The 18,646-nt window shown below is 53.5% G+C and overlaps 1 protein-coding gene across 1 annotated transcript in view; it reads right to left on the bottom strand.

The window, feature by feature from the left end:
* COL13A1 (collagen type XIII alpha 1 chain) overlaps positions 1-18,646 on the bottom strand; it is a 146,420-nt gene that overhangs the window by 42,532 nt on the left and 85,242 nt on the right. The window contains exons 10-17 of the mRNA XM_019624539.1: positions 17,467-17,493; positions 17,344-17,370; positions 16,489-16,515; positions 14,471-14,527; positions 13,263-13,328; positions 9,624-9,731; positions 7,172-7,207; positions 6,350-6,385 (exon numbers count right to left, since the gene is read on the bottom strand). Coding sequence (XP_019480084.1) covers positions 6,350-6,385; positions 7,172-7,207; positions 9,624-9,731; positions 13,263-13,328; positions 14,471-14,527; positions 16,489-16,515; positions 17,344-17,370; positions 17,467-17,493 — 384 coding nt within the window. The remainder of the gene's footprint in view (positions 1-6,349; positions 6,386-7,171; positions 7,208-9,623; positions 9,732-13,262; positions 13,329-14,470; positions 14,528-16,488; positions 16,516-17,343; positions 17,371-17,466; positions 17,494-18,646) is intronic.

Below are 18,646 nucleotides of genomic sequence, written 5' to 3'. Positions count from 1 at the left end.
CACTACAGTATCAATAGGTTTTCTATGCTGGTCCCGGCTTCTGTGCGAGGATACATCCTTTACTGAGATGACAGGATGGAAGTGAGCTCCTTGGGGCACAAACCGGCCATGCTCCTGTCCAGGGGGAATGGCCTCTTAATTGGTGATTTACTGTTTGTTGATCAGGGACTTGGCAAGAAGACAGTAGTCTGGAAGGCAGTGGGGGGGCTTCAAGGTCAGCTCCCCAGCCAAGCAAAGGTCAGGCCAGAGAGGTACAGGGAGATGAATGGACCTTCCTAACGTGAGGCTCCCTCTGTAGCCCAGGCGGGTGGGGGGGTGCGGGGGGGACTGGGCTGCAGCAGCTCCACACACAGACTCTTTGTTCTCTGCAGGGGAGGAGAAAGGCCTGTCTAAGTGTGGGGACTGGAGGGCTGGGGTGGAGGCCAGCAGGCCGCTCAGGCCTCAGGCCTAGACCAGCGCCCTTTCCTGGGTTGGAAAAGGTGGGTAAGGAGGGCTGATGTCTTTATCTCCTCTAACTAGTCCTCAGGACTCCCTTACAGGGAAAATGCAGCTCCAGCCCCTGCTCCTTGCCCTTAGCCAGCTCCAGGCTGGAGAGGTCTGGAACCACGGAAATGCCAGGTCCTCCGGTAATTAGGGCCGGCAGGAAGTGATCTGGGGAATTACCGGGGTCAGGCGCCCCATCGAAGGCCAGGGCTTTGGAAGGGCGGCTGGCTTATAATCTTGACTTGAGATCGGTTGATTTTGTAGTCAGTTCCAGAAAGAAAAGTCAGCTCTAATTAATCTGGGGACTTTGGAGTGCAGGAGAAATGGGGCCCAGGGTACACAGGCTGGGGGCTGTAGATGGGCAGAGAGGGAGTCCTGTTAGACAGTCCCCATGAGGCCTCAGATCTGGAGCCCATGTCTCAGCTCCCTGATCTGCTTCAACTAAAATGGCTTGGCTATCCTCACTGGGATTTTGTGTTTTTGAAAGAAAGTGCTGTCCCCACCCCAGAAGGCTCCTGTGTCTATGGCTTCCATCTGTATGAGGCTCTGTGCTGCATGTGGGCCAGACAGAAGCCTGGGGTTGCTCAGGTCTTCTGGGAACCAGAGGGGTGCAGGAAGGTTTCAGGAATAGCTGTGGTGGAGGACTGAGACAAGCTGCCTTCTCCTGGCTTTACTGGAAGTCCTGGGACCATGCCATCTCCCTGCAGGAATTGTTCAGGTGGAATCAGTGCCAACGGGCAAAACACTCCTTGGTTCTTCAACTAAAATGCACCAAGTGCTCCACGTTCTCTGCTGTAGACACTCCAGGTACTACTGTTCAGGCAGCCTGGGAGGCTCTGAGAAATGCCTGAATCCAGCCACAACCTTTTTCTCACAAGAAGAAAAACAGCTCAACTCCTACCTCCTTTCTTTCTAGTGGAGGAGAAGTGGGGAAGCCCTGCTGGAAATCATGGGGTTCCCCCTGGGTTCAAAAGACCCGGGTAGTCAAGTCATTCAGAGCAAGGCTTTGGGGTCAGACAGACCTGGCTTCACTGGTTCCTAGCTGTAGACCTTCAGGGATTCACCTCTGTGAACCTCAGTGTGCTCATCTGTCAATCGGGGATAAGAATAAAATCTACCTCATAGGGCTGTTATAAAGGTCCAGTAAGACGATGCATGCAAAGTGCTGCTTACACAGCCTGGCACGTTGAAGAGGCCCCATAAAGTAGGTATAATAACACTAACTCTCATTCTGCCGAAGGGTGTCCACCCACATGGCCCCTTGCTCTGACTGGCAGATCAGAATGACCACATCCTTTTGTAGGACTGAGGAATGATGATGAGAGGAGGTGGTATGGCCGAGGCCTGAAGGCTGAGATGTGCCGGGCAGGTGAGCTTCTGCTTCACATACACTCGTCCGAGGGCCCTAGCCACCCGACTGCAGGGCCCATTGGATCTCCTCCCCTGGGAGTCCCTGTTTCCCAGGAGCCCAGCGGCCTCCAGGAGGAGTGACTGCAGTTATAAGCAGCTCTAGCACAAGGCTCTCACATCCTGCCTCCTCTGGTCTGCAAACGCACAGCCGGCAGCGTGCAGGAGGGGCATATGTGCTTAGCTACCGTCCTTCATGCAAACCTGGACAGAGGCTTAACACCCAGACCATCACATGCATCAAACGCACCCCCCCACTGCTGAGACTGACAGCCCAGCTCCGATGCACTTAGAGATAAGCTCTCACCAGGTTTGTGATCCACATACAGCCTGACAATACTCATCAATCCTCTTGAAAGAGAGCCAGGGTTGTAATGTTTTAAACACACTTTGCGTTTTGCAACATATTTAAAGTAGATCGATGTCATAAATTTGGATCAAATAGGTACCACATGGGTACACAACAATGCTCGCAGTGTCTAGGCAGCGGCGCTGGCCCCAAGTGGGGCTGGTGGGGCAGCACAGGTCCACTGGCCAGACTGGGCTTTGATCCTAAGGAGCTGGTGGGAAGCCTGCTCTGCTGGCCTGACTGGACGTTGGGAGGCTGCCAGGCTGTGTCCAGCTGCTGGGATGGTGGGGGTGGTGGACGGAACTAATCGTTAGCAAACTTCACAGAGCTGAGAAACATCTTTGCTGAGCATTAAATTCTACCTGGGGCTGAAAGAAAGGCCTCCCTGCATATGTGACAAGTTGCTGGGACACAGCAATTGAAGCAGATGTGGAGGGTCCCTCAGTTGGCTTGCAGGTCCCCCTCACAACCTGAGCACATGGGGCAGCTTGGTGTTCCCACCGGCCACCACTGGCTCTTCCCTAGGGTGGGAGCAAACTCCTTTCAGCACCTGTAATTGGGTCACCCTTCATGTCAGTGCCTCCTCCCCATGCCTCACTCCAAGCAGAGAGCAGAGAGCGGGGGAAAGAGGAACAGAGAGAACTGATGGACAAAGGAAGGGCGCTTGGGGGAAAACCTTCCACATTCCAGAAAAACCACATAAGATGGTGGTCTGTACACAGTTATCTCAGCCTGCGTGAGATCCCCCTGAGCAGACATTCACTTCTGCACCAGGGTGAGAAGGCTGGCCTCTGGGCTTGAACTCATGAGACTTAGCTTCCAATTCCAGCATGACCGTTCACCAGCTGTACAACCTTGAGCAAAGGATTAACCACTCTGAGCTCATCTGTGCAGCGGGGATAATGAGCTAGGCCGTGGTAAGGACCGAATGAGATGGGGAATGAAAACTTTGGCTAAACCAGAGATGGGAAGTGTTGCTGCACTTGTCCTCAAGCACCAGCCTCTTCATCTCAGAGTTTTGATGGGAAGCAAACTTTTGCCTGGGCATAGTGATCACTGGCGTCAAGATGCCCACTGCTCCCGCAGCTGGGGCAGTGGGAAGGGCACTGGAGGCCTCTTGAGAATTGCTTGACATTGAGGAATGACCCCAAGTCCTTGGGGGCGGACCCTCGGCTGCTGGCCATGAGTCCCCAGCGCACATCCTCTGGCCTCTGTTGGATAAAGAGGCTGTGGCTGAGGTGTTGTCAGGAGCATAGTCCCAGCAGAATGAGGGCCAGCACAGGGATGAGGGTGCTGAGACCACTTAGTGGCTCCAGGAGCGTCTACTGAAAAGACGCAAGGACAGGTTGGGAGAAGGGGAGGCAGCAGGAACCTTCCAGAAACCCTGAGAGGCAGTGTGGGGCAGGGAGCTAGCAGCCTCACAGTCCCTGCAGATTCTAGGAGAAGAGGCCATTGGGGGAGGTCAGAGGGGTTGGTCTGGCAGGGAGAAAGGGGGAAGAACAAGAGCTGAGCACAAGGGAGAAGGCCTTTCTTGGTTCCTCATGAGATTTGAGATGGTGATGTTTGTTGACAAGCCTGGATGTGGGTGAGGAAAGACCTGGACAAAGGCTCAAGGAGACCAAGACTCCTTATAAAGCCAGGGCTCTGCCTCTCTAGGGGATATAGAGCCAACTCTGTCCCCAGGAAGCCAGAGCTTCCCTGAGCTGGAAGGGATTTTAATCCCATCTCCCATCTGATATAGATGCTTCTCTTAACACATCTCAGACCTGTAGTTTCCAGCCTCTACTTGAATACCTCTGGTGACGAGGAGCTCCCTCCTACCCAAGGTAGCTATCAGCACTTGCTACCCCTAATCATGCTGGAGAAATGTGCTCCTTACTCCATGCTGGAGCCTTCTTTAGCAGTCCTGAGCCTTCTCACCCCAAAGCAGGCTTCCTGGGGGTCAGGAGCTGCCTCTCTGCCAGCAGGACCACACTGGTATTCTCTGCAAATTCAGGGCAGCCAGGGTTGAATGGTTTGTCCCTCAGTCTGAGTCCAGGTTTGCCACGCTCATGGGACTAGGCCCTCTATCATCGTGACACTGCAGCCCTAAGCTGAGCTCTCTCCATCCTCAGGACAACAGACCCCCCAAGCTCCTTTCTGGATGAAACAGACTTCTAATTGGCAGGAGAGTACAGATGCCCACCATGGTATGGATGCCAGTGGCAAGTATTGCCCGCCATGAGCCCAGGGAAACCTCTGCTGGCCCTGCAGTCAGTTTCTTTGCAGCTTGAGATAGCTGGCCTGGCTGCTAATGGGAAAACCGACTCTGCGCTGCACCAGGAGGCAGTAAATTTTGTGAGTCTGCGTGAGTAGATGGAGGCAAACGCGGGGGCTATAATTTCCACTTCCTGACACAATACAAACTTCTCAGTTTATGCAGAACTAATTAAAGATCTCTCAGGTCTCGCCATTTCACTCACCAAGCACCCGTAAAACACTGTGGTGATGGCAGCTACCCTATTACAGAGTGTGGGGAATGTGCTTCTCTAGAGTGATTCTTCCCTTTCCAAAATCCCTCCCCCTTTTTCTCCCCCTTTCCTCCCTGCCTCTTTTCTTCTCCTGCAAGGCTCCGGAGGATTACCAGGCGGGGCCTGGAGAGTCGAATGGGCTCCTTATAGCAGGTGCTACCATGGGAAAGACCCCGACCTGGATTTGAATTCCTGCTCTGTCACTTACAAGCCTCAGCTCCCTCATTTGTAAATAGAAGAACCTGCCTCATAGCGTGGTCTTAGGATCAGAAACAATGCAGGTTATGTGGAAGGACAGACTGGCACATGGTAGGCATTCAGCAAGTTGGTGGCTTTTGTTAAGATTATTTTTATGTTACCATCGTTACTGGTGTGACCACCGCTGGGCCTTGGCTCAAATTGTTTCCCTGTCTAAAATGCCATTTCCCTTAAAATTTGCTGGTTGAAGGACCACAGTGGTGGATTTAAAAATGGCCACAAATGCTTTACTACTCTTCCCACAAGAAGGAGAAATAGAGGCTAAGTCCCCTCCCAGCAACCCCACTGACCCGAATGACTTGGCCACGTGACTTGCTTTGACCAATAGGACATCAGAAAATGTGATTCAAGCTCACTGGGACTTGCCCATTTTGAACAGTGCTCTGCGACTGCCATGCTGTAAGGAAACCTGTGTAGTCTATGGCGGCTAAGGGACTGCGTGGAGGGGAACAGAGGCACCCAGCCCACAGCCAGCATCAATCACCAAACATGTGGATGGGCTGTCTTGGCCCCTCTGGCCTTTCCACCCATCACCATCCATCGTCTAATGCGACTGCATGAGTGAGCCCAGGGCAGACCAGTGGAACTCCGGGATGACCAGTCCACAGAATCAGGAGAAATAAGTTGTCATTTTAAGCCAGTAAGTTTCAATAATTGGTTACATGGCACTAGATAACTGATACACCTACCCATTCACCAAGACTGAGTTTATAGGCTGTCTTCTCCCAGGAGACTTCCCAAACTCCTGTCAATGTGGAATTAATCTCTCCACACACACACACACACACACACACACACACCCCACCCCCCGTATTCACACAGTGCTTTGCAATGGTAGCAGTTAGCACGGTCTGCCTTCACCAGGTTTATTTGTGCAGGAATCCCATCTCTCTGGTCTGTGAGCTGCCAGACAGCAGGCTGGGACTTACCGTCCCTCCCCCACCCATTCCCCCACCATGCTCAGCGTGCAGCTCTGCCTGGCTTCCACTTCCCAGGCACTCAGAGTGGCGGGGGGTGGGGGGTGGGGGGGCAATGAGAACCTGACCTGCTTCGGTATGGACATGGCCACCTAGGCTGGCAGGGAGGAGACCTTTCTGGAGCTGAGGTCCAGCTGGGCCACTGACTTGCCCAAGGCCCTGATCCCCCTGAGTGTCCTCCTTCCCCAAATGGAGACATAAACCCCTGTCCAGCCAACCTCATAAGCACCATGAGGCTCATGCTGGGTGAGCGTGTATGCAAAAGTGTGTGTGCGCAACAAAGTCTGCACCCTGTGTGCTCCACGGTGAGGCCCCACTTGGGTTACCAGTGAGGGGTGGGCTCCTCACCGTCCCTTCCTTCTTACCTTCCGGCCGTGGTAGCCCTGAATTCCCGGGTCTCCCTGGGAAAATAAAGAGAAGACCATTAGAGGGGTTTTCCCCATGCCAAACTTCAGCTCGCTCTGTTCCCCTCACATTCCCATCCCTCTTCCTCCTCAAGCCTGAATCCTCCTGACCTCCACCTCCAGCTATCCTTGGAACAGTAACAGAAGCTACTCTACTCTTCAGAACAAGTCCCTGCCTGGCAGAGGCAGAGGGATGGTGGGAAGGGTCAACTTGGCAGGAGGCCTGAGTTTCAATTTTGGTTTCACCACCCATTTTCTGTCAACCTGGACCAATCATGTGGCCTCAGGGCCCTCAGCTTCCACATTTGTAAAATGGTTTGGCTTTGTAACGTCTTGTCCCCAGAGCCCGAGGGTCCCCAGCTGTAAAGGGAGAATCTGTGTGACATCGCGGGCTTCCAGGTAGGGTTTCACAAGAGACCAGATGACCCTGAAGGTCCCTTCCAGTTCTGACCCGTCATGAAACACTCTTTTACTGGGATGTCGTGGCAGTGTCCTGGGCATCAGCCTTGAGTTTCCAACTGGACTATCAACTCCTTGGAGGTACAACTGCACCTTCTACACCAGCCATAGGACTTGCTCGGCTGAGCACATAAAAGTGAAATCCTGGTGGGATGTAATCAGTTCCCAAGAGGAGGGTGGTGTTTTGGAAATGAGCCAAGTGTGATCCGTCACTCAGCTAAGATCCCGCTCAGCTCCTTACTCAGTACTCTCCAATGCTGTCTCCCCATCCTCCTGCAGGGAACTCTCCCACCCATTCAGTGTACCACTCAAAAGGGCCATCACCTTTGGTCCAGGAGGCCCAGGAGGCCCAGGGAAGCCCTGTGGAAGCAAGAAAAAGGTGAGTGAACATGGATTCCACTGGCAAATAGTTGAGGTTAGCCATGATTACAGTGGAGGCCAGGGGGCAGAGCAGTGTTTGAATAGCTGTAACGGGTTTTGGACATGCTAGAGTACAGACTAGAGGACCCTGGGAGGGTATCTGAAACCTGCTGAGGGTACGTGGGGACAACAGGCTTGAATCTCTCTCTGGAGCCATGTGGGCGCCGTGGGCATCTCCTCTGTGGTCGCCCACTGGAAAATAGGTCAGTGGCATCATGTTAAATTGACAGTGTGGTTTGGTCCAGATCCCTACCCGCCCACTTCGTAATTGGGACCCCTCCCTGGAAAGCCAACCTTGCCCAGTAGAGCCTTGATTTTGCCTTTGGTTCTGCCAGGCTGTGGAGGAACCCTCTGTCTCCTTCCCTGGGGTGCCGTGACCATGGCAGCCAGCAGTGGGGAGGTGGTGTGGGCCCAGGGCCTGCAGGAGCCCAAGGGACAGGGAAGGGAAGGCTGGCTCCACTGCGGTTGTGGGAGTGGGTCTAGATGGCAAACATGGGCTGCAGGAAACCATGATGACTGAGTCTGGTCTGTTTCAATTGGTTTCAAAACACACTTTCTGGGTTTTTTCTTTATAAAAAAACCTAACAAAGAAAACCACCTGGCTTGGGTTCAGTGAGTGGGAGCCCAATGTGTTTGGCGGAGGGCAGTCAGCAAAGTGAATTTTGAGCACTTTTTTGGTTTTCTCAGCTTGGTTTGGTTCGATTCCCTAAATTTCACTTCCTTTCAGGTTTTCCATTTTTCCCATCTAGAAACCCATGGAAATGAGACTAATCTCCCTCCCTGGGGTCTTGGGAGAAATTATGAAAATATTTAAAATCTGTTGTGGGGGTCAAGCTGGGCAGGAGAGCCAAGCCCCCCAGCAAGCTAGGTTTCTCACTGCTGTGCCACCTTCCAGCCAAGCTGGGTGCTGGTTAGCCGGAGCTGTCGCCCAGCCTAGCGGGACCCCATGGTGAGCCTCAGCATTGGCAGCCGGGGCAGCTGAGGGGCCCAGCTGTGAAACTGAGTGACCTGGAATCCGGTTGTGCTCATTGAGGGCTATTTGGCAGGTACATTGTAACCTAGCAATTCCACCTCTTGGAATCTATCCCAGAGCAACACAATCAGAGAAGTGCAGACATTTATGTTCAAGGATATAGATCACAGAAGGGAACTCATTAACTATCTTATCAATAGGCCCAGCGGCCCTAAGAGACATGTAATGGGAGACTCTGACGTAGGAAAGGGCATGGTTTACGATGGTAAATGGAAAAGTAACAGGATACAAACTGTCATATTATTTAGAACATTATCAACCTGGACATGTTTAGGTGCAGATGTGTCTAAGAAGAAAAATAGAAGGACTCTCCAAAATGTTAATGATGGTAAACTCTGGATATGGAAAATATAGACCATTTAAAACTTTTTCTTTGTCTATATTCCAAATTTTTCACAATTGAATGTATGATGCTTTTGTCATAAGAAAGAAAAACAGGTTTGTTTATTGTTTATTTGTTTTTAGCCATGTGGGGAAAACACTATTAAACAGATTTTGTCCTTAACCCTGTCCCTCCAGTAACACATGACATGTCTTAGCTCTGGGTAGAGAACCCGTTTTTTCCAAAGTCTAGGTGTCAGCCGAGTTATTCTCCTGTGTTGGTGCTTTCTTGCACTAAATTGGGCTGAGAAAGAGTCAAGTGTTGGCCAGGGCTTGGAAATGGGTGACTTGGGGACCAGTGGGCTTGAATTGTCACCTGCATGTGGTCTTGCCTGAAGGGGCCTGTTGCATCCCTGGGCCCTCCCTGCCTGGTGAACTCCCTGGCCCCCTCCCAGCCATGGTCCCTGCCAATCCTCAGACTCCACGCAGGGTCCTCCTGGTTGACCAGGCCTCCAGCTCAGCTGGAAGGTGGCCCAGGAGTGTGAAACCTGCACACACCGGAAAAGGCATGTTTGTTAGGGGTGCCCGCGGTTAGATACCCCCTGCTACCTCCTTCAGAACTCACTGCCCTCAATTCAGGTTTTCCTAAGCCCAGGAGTCAGGGGCCAGCCATCAAAGGTGGCCCTGGGAATTTTCTTTCCTCTCTGCTGAGACTGGGAGAGGAGCAGCCTGGTAGTGAGTTCCTCCCTGCAAGGCAATGACTGGAGTAGAGGACATGGACCCAGGAGGTGTGTTTTCAGAACCAGGGTGCAACAAGTGACTAGGACAGGAACGGCCAGCTCCTTGTACAGGCCACCTATCTCCAATGATCTTGCAAAGGTGCTTCTGCCGTTCAGCGGGGAACAAGATTCTCATTGGTTATGCAAAGTTTGGATGCTTCCAGAGAATTCTTGGAACAAATCTTAGGAGAGGAGGTGGTGGAGAGAGGAAGGAGATACTTACACGTGGCCCCATGGGCCCCGGAAGTCCTGGATGCCCCAGAGGTCCACTTGGTCCAGGGGGGCCTGGTGGCCCTGGTGGGCCTTGGATGCCGGCCTGGCCCTGTTCACCCTGAGGTTTATGGAAACAAGTGTTAGAGAGAGACTCCCAGGGCTGCAGAGCAGTTCCCGCCCCAGTGCCATGCAGCCGGTGAAGGCCCTGTGTGGGCTCTGGTGGAGAGGCAGTGGTGGCGTGATGATGGTGACTACATGCAAGGACTGGTGGCAGTAAGGAGACGGCCAAGGCATTAGGCCCCCAAGAGGAGGGGCTTCCAGAGAGGACTTGCTGCAAGAGCCCTGGTTCCCCAGGATAAGAGCCCTGCTGCATGTGGCAGAGGCAGAGGAGTGAGTGAGGTGACCCTGGGCCCCGAAGGTCTGCTCCCAGCCTGGTCAGAGGGCCAGAGACCAGCCCAGGTGGTCTGAGACCTGGGCCTGCCTCTGCGCCCTCCGTGTGGCAAGTCACATCCTCTGTCTATGCCCTGGCCTCTCAGCTACCAAATGAGAACAGCAGTTCCTTCTTTTCTGTTGCAGCTTTTTGCCATCTTTGATTATCTGGCCCAGTGGATCAAATGGGATCCTTAGGTCAGAGGTCAAAGAAGTTTTTTTGGCTTACTAAACAATTGGGCAAGGGATTTGAAGTTTTAGATTGATAGCGTCTGGTGAAAAACTGGGAGCCCTGGCAGCTATGCCCGCATTCTTGGGGGCAATTATCATCTGGATCTGGGAGTGGCGCCCCCATCAGGCAGGGGGTGAGTTCTCCAGTTGCCTCAGTCCCCACCCTCCCTACCTTTCCTTTGTGCAGCCTGCTGCTGTCACTTATGTGATCTTGCCTGGCCTCGGCAGACAACGAGCTTGAAACCCTTAGCTTGGTGAGTGCTTTATGCCTGCATGAGGTCACGGTTATTATTCTTTTGCCCTGCCCCCAGGACAAAGAAAGGGGCGGCACCGTGTTCCCTCAGGAGGAGGAGAGAGTCTGGTCCATGTGACCCAGATCTGCGGGCTGAGAGCCAGTCAGAGTCATCCTAGACCTAGACCCTGATGCGTTGATGTTATTTTCTAAGTGACCTCTCCAGGGATGATCTGGGATCAGCTCTTGTGATAAGGAAGCCATCCCTGCAGACAGATGAATACAAAACAGCCTGGCCCGTGTGAGAGCTCCAGGCTGGGGTGCAGGGGGACACAGGCAGCCGGAGTCCCAGGCCAGCCCATCCTGCTCAGGGGGATCTCAGCAAGGCTCTGTGACACTTCTGTTTCCCTGTATGAAAAAGGGAGCTGACGATGCTTGCTGCAAATGGAAATGATGTTTATAAAGAGGAGTGCACAGCCTCAGAATGAGAACTGGAAGATTTTAGCAGCACTTTGCTTGAGCCATCTCTTGGCTGGGACATGATAGGGCAGATGGTACCCAGCAGTGTCACTCTGCGGTCTGGGCTTCATCCTGCCACACCCTGTGAGAAGACACTTGAGGGCTCAGAGTGTCCTTTGGAGGAGGAGGCGGGCATAGAAATTGGTCATAAGTCCTATTTTATAGAAGAGAAAATTGAGGCTCGGGTAAGTTGAGCTCCCTGACCAAAGTCACATGGAGAATTCAGGGGGGAGCCAGGACCCCAACTCAAAACTCCAGTGTTCCCATTTATTCTAAATAAGCCCCCAGCAAAACTGCTCACCGACCAACTTTCTGCACTTTGGAAGTGGCCTCCAGCACCATCTGCTAAGCACATTATATCTCTTATAAGGTTTCCTCTTTCAACTAATGTTAGACCCAGTGTTTAAGCACCTTACAGAGTCTGTAAAATCAATATTGGTTTATTGATAGGAAATGGACAAGCCCTTTTACATCCCACGATGGCTGACAGCATAAAAACCTTATTCTCCAGGCAGAAGCTGCAGCAGACAGAATAGGGGCCCCTATTCTTCTCTTTCTACTTTGGAAACCAGGTCAGGGCAGTACAGAAAGTTCTGGCTCGCCCACCCCTTACTCTTGAAAAGGGAGGCAGTAACCTGCCTGGGCCCCTCTCAATTTCTTCATCTGTAAGGTGGGGATGATGATGGCACCTCCACCGCTGCATGGCTGGTGTAGGATTCCATGAGATAATCCATACAGAATTCTTACAACAGTGCCTGGAACTCAGCGAGGGCTCAGCAAATAGCAGCTAATACAACTAAGCCAGGAGATGGCTGCTAGGGGCTGGGGTGAATGGCTGCTCTGAAAGCAAGGACTCAGCTTTTCTGGAATGGAGTCTGGCACAGGTAGGGGAGGGTGACAGGAGGGTGGATGACAGTGGGGTGGGCCGGGTGCCACTCTGAGCTGCCAGCAGGCCCCCTGAACAGCCATGTCCCGGGTAAGCGCTCGGCGCACACGAAGACTCTCGAGGACTTGGCTGGTGTCATGAGATATGCAGGCTCGGGTAGCACATGCATCACGTGTCCCTCTGTATTTTTAGCTGTTAATTGGACTGATTTTTTTCAGCCTTGTTCAATCAGGTGCCTGACATACAGGCAGGCAGGCCCCTGGGCTCCTGGCTCCTGAGTCAGGCCAGATGGTAGCTCCAGGTCCTGTTGTCAGGCTTTCAGAGTGCATCCAGAGCCCTGCCATTTCCAGTATCCCCGTGGCCTTGGGGGTGCCCTCTATGCAGTGTGAGGGAAGCTACAGGCATGGGTGGAACCCGTGGGGCCTGGCCTAGAATCAAGCTGCACTGCCTTCACCTGATCCCTGAGCCTATGGCCTCTTGTTCTCTGTGATCTGGTCCTATCCCTGCCTCCTTGAGTAAGTAAGAAAGGAAGAAGGTGCTCACAATGATTCCACCTGTTGGTTGTGGGCTACACTCCCTCTGTAAATTTTCTCATTCCTCAAACCCATGTTACAAACGATCAGATGCTAAGCACTCTGCATTTCTAAATATAAAGAGTGTAGGGCCAATTGGAAGCCATGGGTATGAGGGCTGAAGACCTGGCTGCCAGTTCCCATCCTGCCTCTTGCTGTTTGGATGACCTCGGGCACAAATTCACTTCTCTCTGAGACTCAATTAGCACTTCAACTGTGCCAGGAACTATTCCAAGTGCTTTGCATACACAACAGTGCAGTAGGAACTGTTATTATCCTTATTTTACAAATGAGAAAGCTGAGGCACAGAGAGGTTAAGTAACTTGCCCCAAATCACACAGCTAGTAAGAGGCAAAGAACCTGGGTGCTCTGCAATTTACTATGTGACCTTGAGCAACTTACTTAACATCTCTGAGCCTTGATTTCCTCATCAGTGAAATAAGGATGACCATACCGAATTCATAAAACTGTTGAGAGAATGAGATAAAACCAGGCCTGTAAAATGTGTAATGCAGTGGCTGGCACCCAGTAGTGGCTGTTGTTGGTGGCTGTTATGAGTAGTAATGGTGTGGGGGCAGTTGTGGATCTGCTGGGCCTGGTGTTGTGTATTTCCATGGATATGGCACTCATGGGTCCATTTTTGTCTAATTTAACCAAAGTAGAGTGATGTTCTGGCTTCGTCTAAAGCCCCCGCTGGCCTGTCAGGGCCCAGAGACTTGCCAAGCCCCTGGGGAAGCCACACATGCGTGTGCATGGTCTGGGCAAAGGGAAGGGGTCTACCTGGAAGGTCCGCCTTTTTATGACTGGGGGTGGAGCCAGTCGCACTGAATTGAGGAGAGGCAGCAGCTGAGGAGAAAGATGAGTTGGAAGGCCAGGGGGCAAAGGCCAAAGATCGCAGGTGTTCAGGAGGATGCCGAGAGTCGCCAGGAAGGCAGGACGGCCAAGAGGGGGCGAAGGAGAGGAAGAGAGAAGAGAGATTAGCGAGTGTGAGGCACAGGGAGGGGCGGTGTGGACGAGGCACTCTTGCAGCTTGTGGGGCGCAGCACTGAGCTTGCCCTTGGATGGTACACCATCCCCAGAAGGAGGTGTGGCCCTTCCAGTGTTGGCCAGCAGCACCCCCCTGACTGGGAGAGTGGCCCTCCTTGGTTGGACCTGCCTTCCATGGCCATACTGGACTGAAGAGGCCGCCTGACACGTGGCGCAACATTGCACTGCGGGCCCCGCCCCTCCCTGGTTGTAGACAGAGGCTGCTGGGCTGAGGGCAGCAGACTCAGAGGCTTTGGCTAGGTAAGGAGCCACAGGACCAGCTAAATTGGTACTTGAAGTCAGGCTGGTGTGCGGAGACCTCTGGGTTCTTTTTTTGGTTGAACGAGAAAGGCTGGTGTCAGCGAATCTGGGGAGGTGGTCAAGGGCAGTGCCAAACCGGCCTCCCAAGGGGCTGAGCCAGCTGAGGGTGTGGCCAGTGTGGGCACAAGATAAGTGCTACTGAGGTCTCACCCTGGGGCTGGAGGTCTTGGAAAATAGAGGCTGGGCAAAGATGTCTCTGACATGTTCAACCACTTGTTTGGTGGACGCAACTTACAGTCACATTATCAAATGTGATTTTCATGTCTGGAAATTCTTGTTGCTTCCAGTCTCTCTCTACCCATTGAAGCTGAGCACCCCAAAGCTTCAGGAAGCAGTTAGAACCCATGCGAAAACAAAGATGGCATATAGTCAACCTCTTGTTTCTGAAAGTATTTTAACTCACATGAGGCCCCTGGGATTAATGTTAAGAGCCAGGGGCCACCTGGGCTGAGAATGTGCCCAGCTGGGGACTCGGGAACCCAATCGTGGCCTTTCCGGGTCACTGCTGCCTTCATGGGAAGCTACTACACCGAGAACCCCACCCCCTCCCACTAGAGGCCTGAGAACATGCAATGTTCGGCTCTGTGTCCAGGGAGCCTCTCAGCAAAGCAGGGCCAGGAGACCTTCCACAACCTACAAACCTTCAGGGTAATTATCTGGTTGGAGCGCAGAGCTGCTAGAGTGCTGCTTAGGTACTCCTGGTGTGAGAGGGGAAGGGAAGTGGCAGAGATAGGGCAACGGGGAGAGTGAATGTCAGAGCCCACAGACACCAGCTCCTCTGCTCCCTGTCCCAGGGACTCCATCCCACCCACTCCCATCCCTCCCTGGGGTGCTGCAGGCTGGAACAGAAGCAGGGAGTATCTCTTGGTATCTTGTGGACCTGGAGGAATGCTGTCCCACCATGCCTGCAGACCCCTCAGAAAGCCAACAGACCACTTGCCCCAGAAGCCCCCTGCTTTCCTACTCACTTCCAAATAAACAGAGGGTGCCAGCGGCCTTGCCCTGCCCACCATCTGGGTCCGTTTTAAGAATCTGCTCTCACCCCTGCCTGACTTGTACCCCGCACTGCCATGGTCATAAAGCCGTGTTTTGTTGTGCCCTGTGGCCGAGGTGCTTCTGGAGCCTTCCAGCCCTGCCCGTTCCCTCTTCTCGTGTTGGGCTGAGGGGCAGAGAGCCCGCTCCTCCCACCACCCTCATGCGTTCACTCAGGACGGAGGACACGCTGCCAAAGCATCTGCAATTGTGTTGTCTTTTGCGCTGGGGGATGCTGTCTTTCTTTCGGGCAACATAACAATCCTATGAGGCCATCGTTTCAAATAAACACAGCTGACCTTCTATTATTGTATCAGGATCAGGCTGGCCGGAACACGAGGGCCCCTGCGTCTCTGGAGCACATGTCGTTGACAGGCTGGCTGTGTCTACACTGCTGCCGGTCTGTGCCCCCTGCCCAGGCCCAGTCTAGCCTTGGCTTCAACCCCACTCCAGCTATTCATGTTCAAGAGGACTCCCCGAGTCCTCTCCCTGGCCCAGGAACCCAGGGGTCAGAGTCGGATTGACCGGACTCTGCTAGCAAGATCCTTCTGGAGCTCAGTGGACTCTGAGCCTGGCTTGTGTTTATCTCGGCTCCCACTGTGTGGCAGGGGTGAGTGGCCAGCGAGCCACACCGTGTGTGTTTCTGGGTACAATGAGGCCCATGACAGGGGATGGACACTAAAGGTGCCAGCCCTCCTTAGTCTGTATGCCCAGGTCTAAGAGTATGATCCATAAAACAAGGAATATTTTCTTGATCCCGGCTCACTGGGTCTCTCCCTAGAGGAAGCAGTGCACACCTTCACTCTCCCTGTGCCGAGAATGGCTCTGCTGTTGGCGCACCATTTGCAGGTTCTTGCAGGGTGACTACAGTTTTGGGGCTCTGCATTCTGGGGTAAAGCCAGGAAAAGGAAGGAGCTGGTGGGGGCTGGGAGCATTGGGAGACCATCTCAGCCCTGAAATCCCCCACCTTGCTTGGAAAGAGTGTCCTCTTCTTGAAGAGGCAAAGCAGAGATTTTACCTTTGAATTGATATAGTCTGCCCCCAATTATCTCCTACCGTGGAGGTTGGGCCATCTGGTCATCTGAAACAACGACTAACCCAAAAGTCCCTTTGATTCAGCCAGGGAAGGCAGCCAGACATGCACACAAAGTCTCTCTCTCTCTCTCTCTCTCTCTCTCTCTCTCTCTCTCTCTCTCTCACACACACACACACACACACACACACACACACACACACACTGGGTAGGGTGTCAGACACATAGACACACAAGCCACATGGCCTTATAGAGACGGTGACACACAGCCGGCACACAGAGTTCCAGATACACACCTGCTGGGAGACTCGCAGCCCAGTCAGCAGAGGGCAGATACGAGAAGACACGCACGGGGGCAGAGGGTGGAAGGAAACAGGAGCGCTCGAGACTGGCTCTGCACAAACACACATACTGACCCCCAGGCACACTCCCGGGCTGGGCAAACACACCGCCACCCCCACGACGTCTGCTCTGGCTGCTGAGCAGAGAGGAGGCTGTATGTTCCTAAGCTCTGTAGGTGCTGGGGCCCCCAGGGAGATGAAGCTGAGTTGGGGGCTATACCCTAGGAAGGGTCCGTTTTAGGGGTTCACTTACCCGGTGTGGGTACTCTCCACACTGACCCTGGAAGAGAGGGAAGGAGAGGAAGGTGTTAGGCACTTGGTGGTGGGCTGTGGCTCAGGGACACACTCGGGACTTGTGGACACAGCACGCATGCTTATCACCCGCCAGCCCTGCTCTGGTCCTGGACTGAGCTCTCTGAGGCAGGAGAATGAATTCGCTCCCTCACCCCTGACTAGCAGTGGGGTAGAAACCCCCAGGGCCTGCTTGCACGTGGCCTCATGGAACCTAGAACAGGACTCTGCCACCATGGACACTTGCCATGACTGCAGCCTGGCTGGAGGTGTCTTCCAGAAAGGTTGACCCTCTGGGGGGGTCTACCCAACCGCCATGAACAGGAACCCTGAGATGGGAACAGTAGACAGCAAGGCAGGTTGTGGGTAATGGGGTCCTCGGAGACAGCTCTGAGCTGGGAATGCCAGGTCCCTGTACCATCTGCCCAGGGCCAAGCCCAGCAGAGGCTCCATCAGATATTCAAGGAGACGGGAAAGTGGGGGAGACCAGAAAGGGGGCCGGGCTAGTGGTTTACACACTGATACCTCAAAATCCTAGAGGCTCATGGGAAATGGTGGGGGTAGAAGGTGGGAGGGGTTGAGAAAGAGGCTGAGGTGGGCCAGACTCCAGGCCACCCACCCCCTACCCCCACCCCAAGAACAGACTATGATCCAGAGCAGCTCCCCTTTTCTCTCTCATGTACCTCAGTGCCATGGCGGATGCCCTGATTCTGCTGATAAGAACTAAAGCTTAAAAATAACTACTCTGGACCCCTTTCTACCTATCAGGGCACTGTTTCCTGAGATGAAACTGCTCGAAAACCTCCATCAGGCTTACCTTTTCTCCTTTTTGTCCTTGAGGTCCCTACAAAGAGACGGAAATGAGAGAATTAGAAACTGAAGCTAAGGACACAGCAGCCCGAAGCCTCTTTGGTGAGGAACATTAGGACGAGGTACCAACCGGCTGTCCTCGGGGACCCGTCAGGCCCTGTGGGGAGGAAACACACACAGGTCAGTGGGCGCACAGAAGGCAGGCAGATCAGAGAGGCAGGCCTGGGTGGAGATTGTTTTAGAACCTGGGCTTCCAGCTGTTTTTCAGGATGCCCAGAGTCCCGAAGGTTATACTCTGCCACCCATGTCTGGTCTTCCTGTGTCTGAGATCGTCCAGGTGGTACGGCCTGTACACCATGTCTCAGCTTCTTCATCCATCGGTGGGCATGACTAGCTGTGCCTTGCCCCCACCCTCCATGGCTGTGATGAAGAACAGATGACATTCCTCATTCATTCTTCCACCTGCATTTACAGGTCTGGCAGGGCTCTGCCACTGTGGACAGCCTGCCTCCCTCACGCTTCTCTTCTCACAGCTTTGGAGAAACGTTGGGTGAAAGAGAGGACGCAGGAAGTTAGCGACTTAAGTCATGTGCTGGGCCCCTTGGAGGAACATAAGGGACCTTGGGGTTTTCCTTCCAGGATGTCTTGTCAAGTTTGCTGGGCGGAAAAAGAAGCCTGGGTTCAGGGTGGACCCATGTTCTCTAAGGAGGACACAGCTGGCTCTCTCAGGAGCCTGAGCTGAGACTGGTGTTGGGGAGCCTCAAGGCCGGTGTGAAGGGAAGATGGGGAGGACAAGTGCCTCCTATTTTGAGGACCCACTCTGAGGCAGGCTTTCCGTATGTGCTGAGCTCGCACCCGCAGTCGCCCATGAGATGGGTGCTCGAGGCAGCTCCATCTCCTAGGTGAGGTGAGGGAGACAAGGCTCAGCAAGGGGTAGCACTGGGATGTGAGCCCAGGTTTGTCTGACCATGGGAGTCCAGCTGTTTCCACTCTGTCTTACTCTGAACTGGGCTGGACCTTGGGAGGCAGGGCTTCTAGAAGACAAGGCTAGAGCCACAGGCAGTGCCCTAGTCCCTGGGGACTGAGGTCCCGTCCAGCTACCATCCTGAGGGCTTGTGAGGCCCACCTGCTGGGTCAGTTTGGAGCTTGAAGAACTCAGGATCTCCAGAGATGGATCATTCTGAGGGAGAGAAGAGCCTTCTCTTGCCCCCAACTGGCCAACTGGACTAACAACCCAACTGGGAAAGTTCCAGGAGGTACATGGGAGGGGACAAGTGGCCTTTGGGGAAGTCCATGTGGCACCCCAGCCC

The sequence above is a fragment of the Hipposideros armiger genome, unplaced genomic scaffold (genome assembly GCF_001890085.2).
Source record: "Hipposideros armiger isolate ML-2016 unplaced genomic scaffold, ASM189008v1 scaffold_15, whole genome shotgun sequence".
Lineage (NCBI taxonomy): Eukaryota > Metazoa > Chordata > Mammalia > Chiroptera > Hipposideridae > Hipposideros > Hipposideros armiger.
The sequence above is the reverse complement of the archived record's forward strand: the minus strand, read 5'-3'. Positions and strand labels throughout refer to the sequence as shown.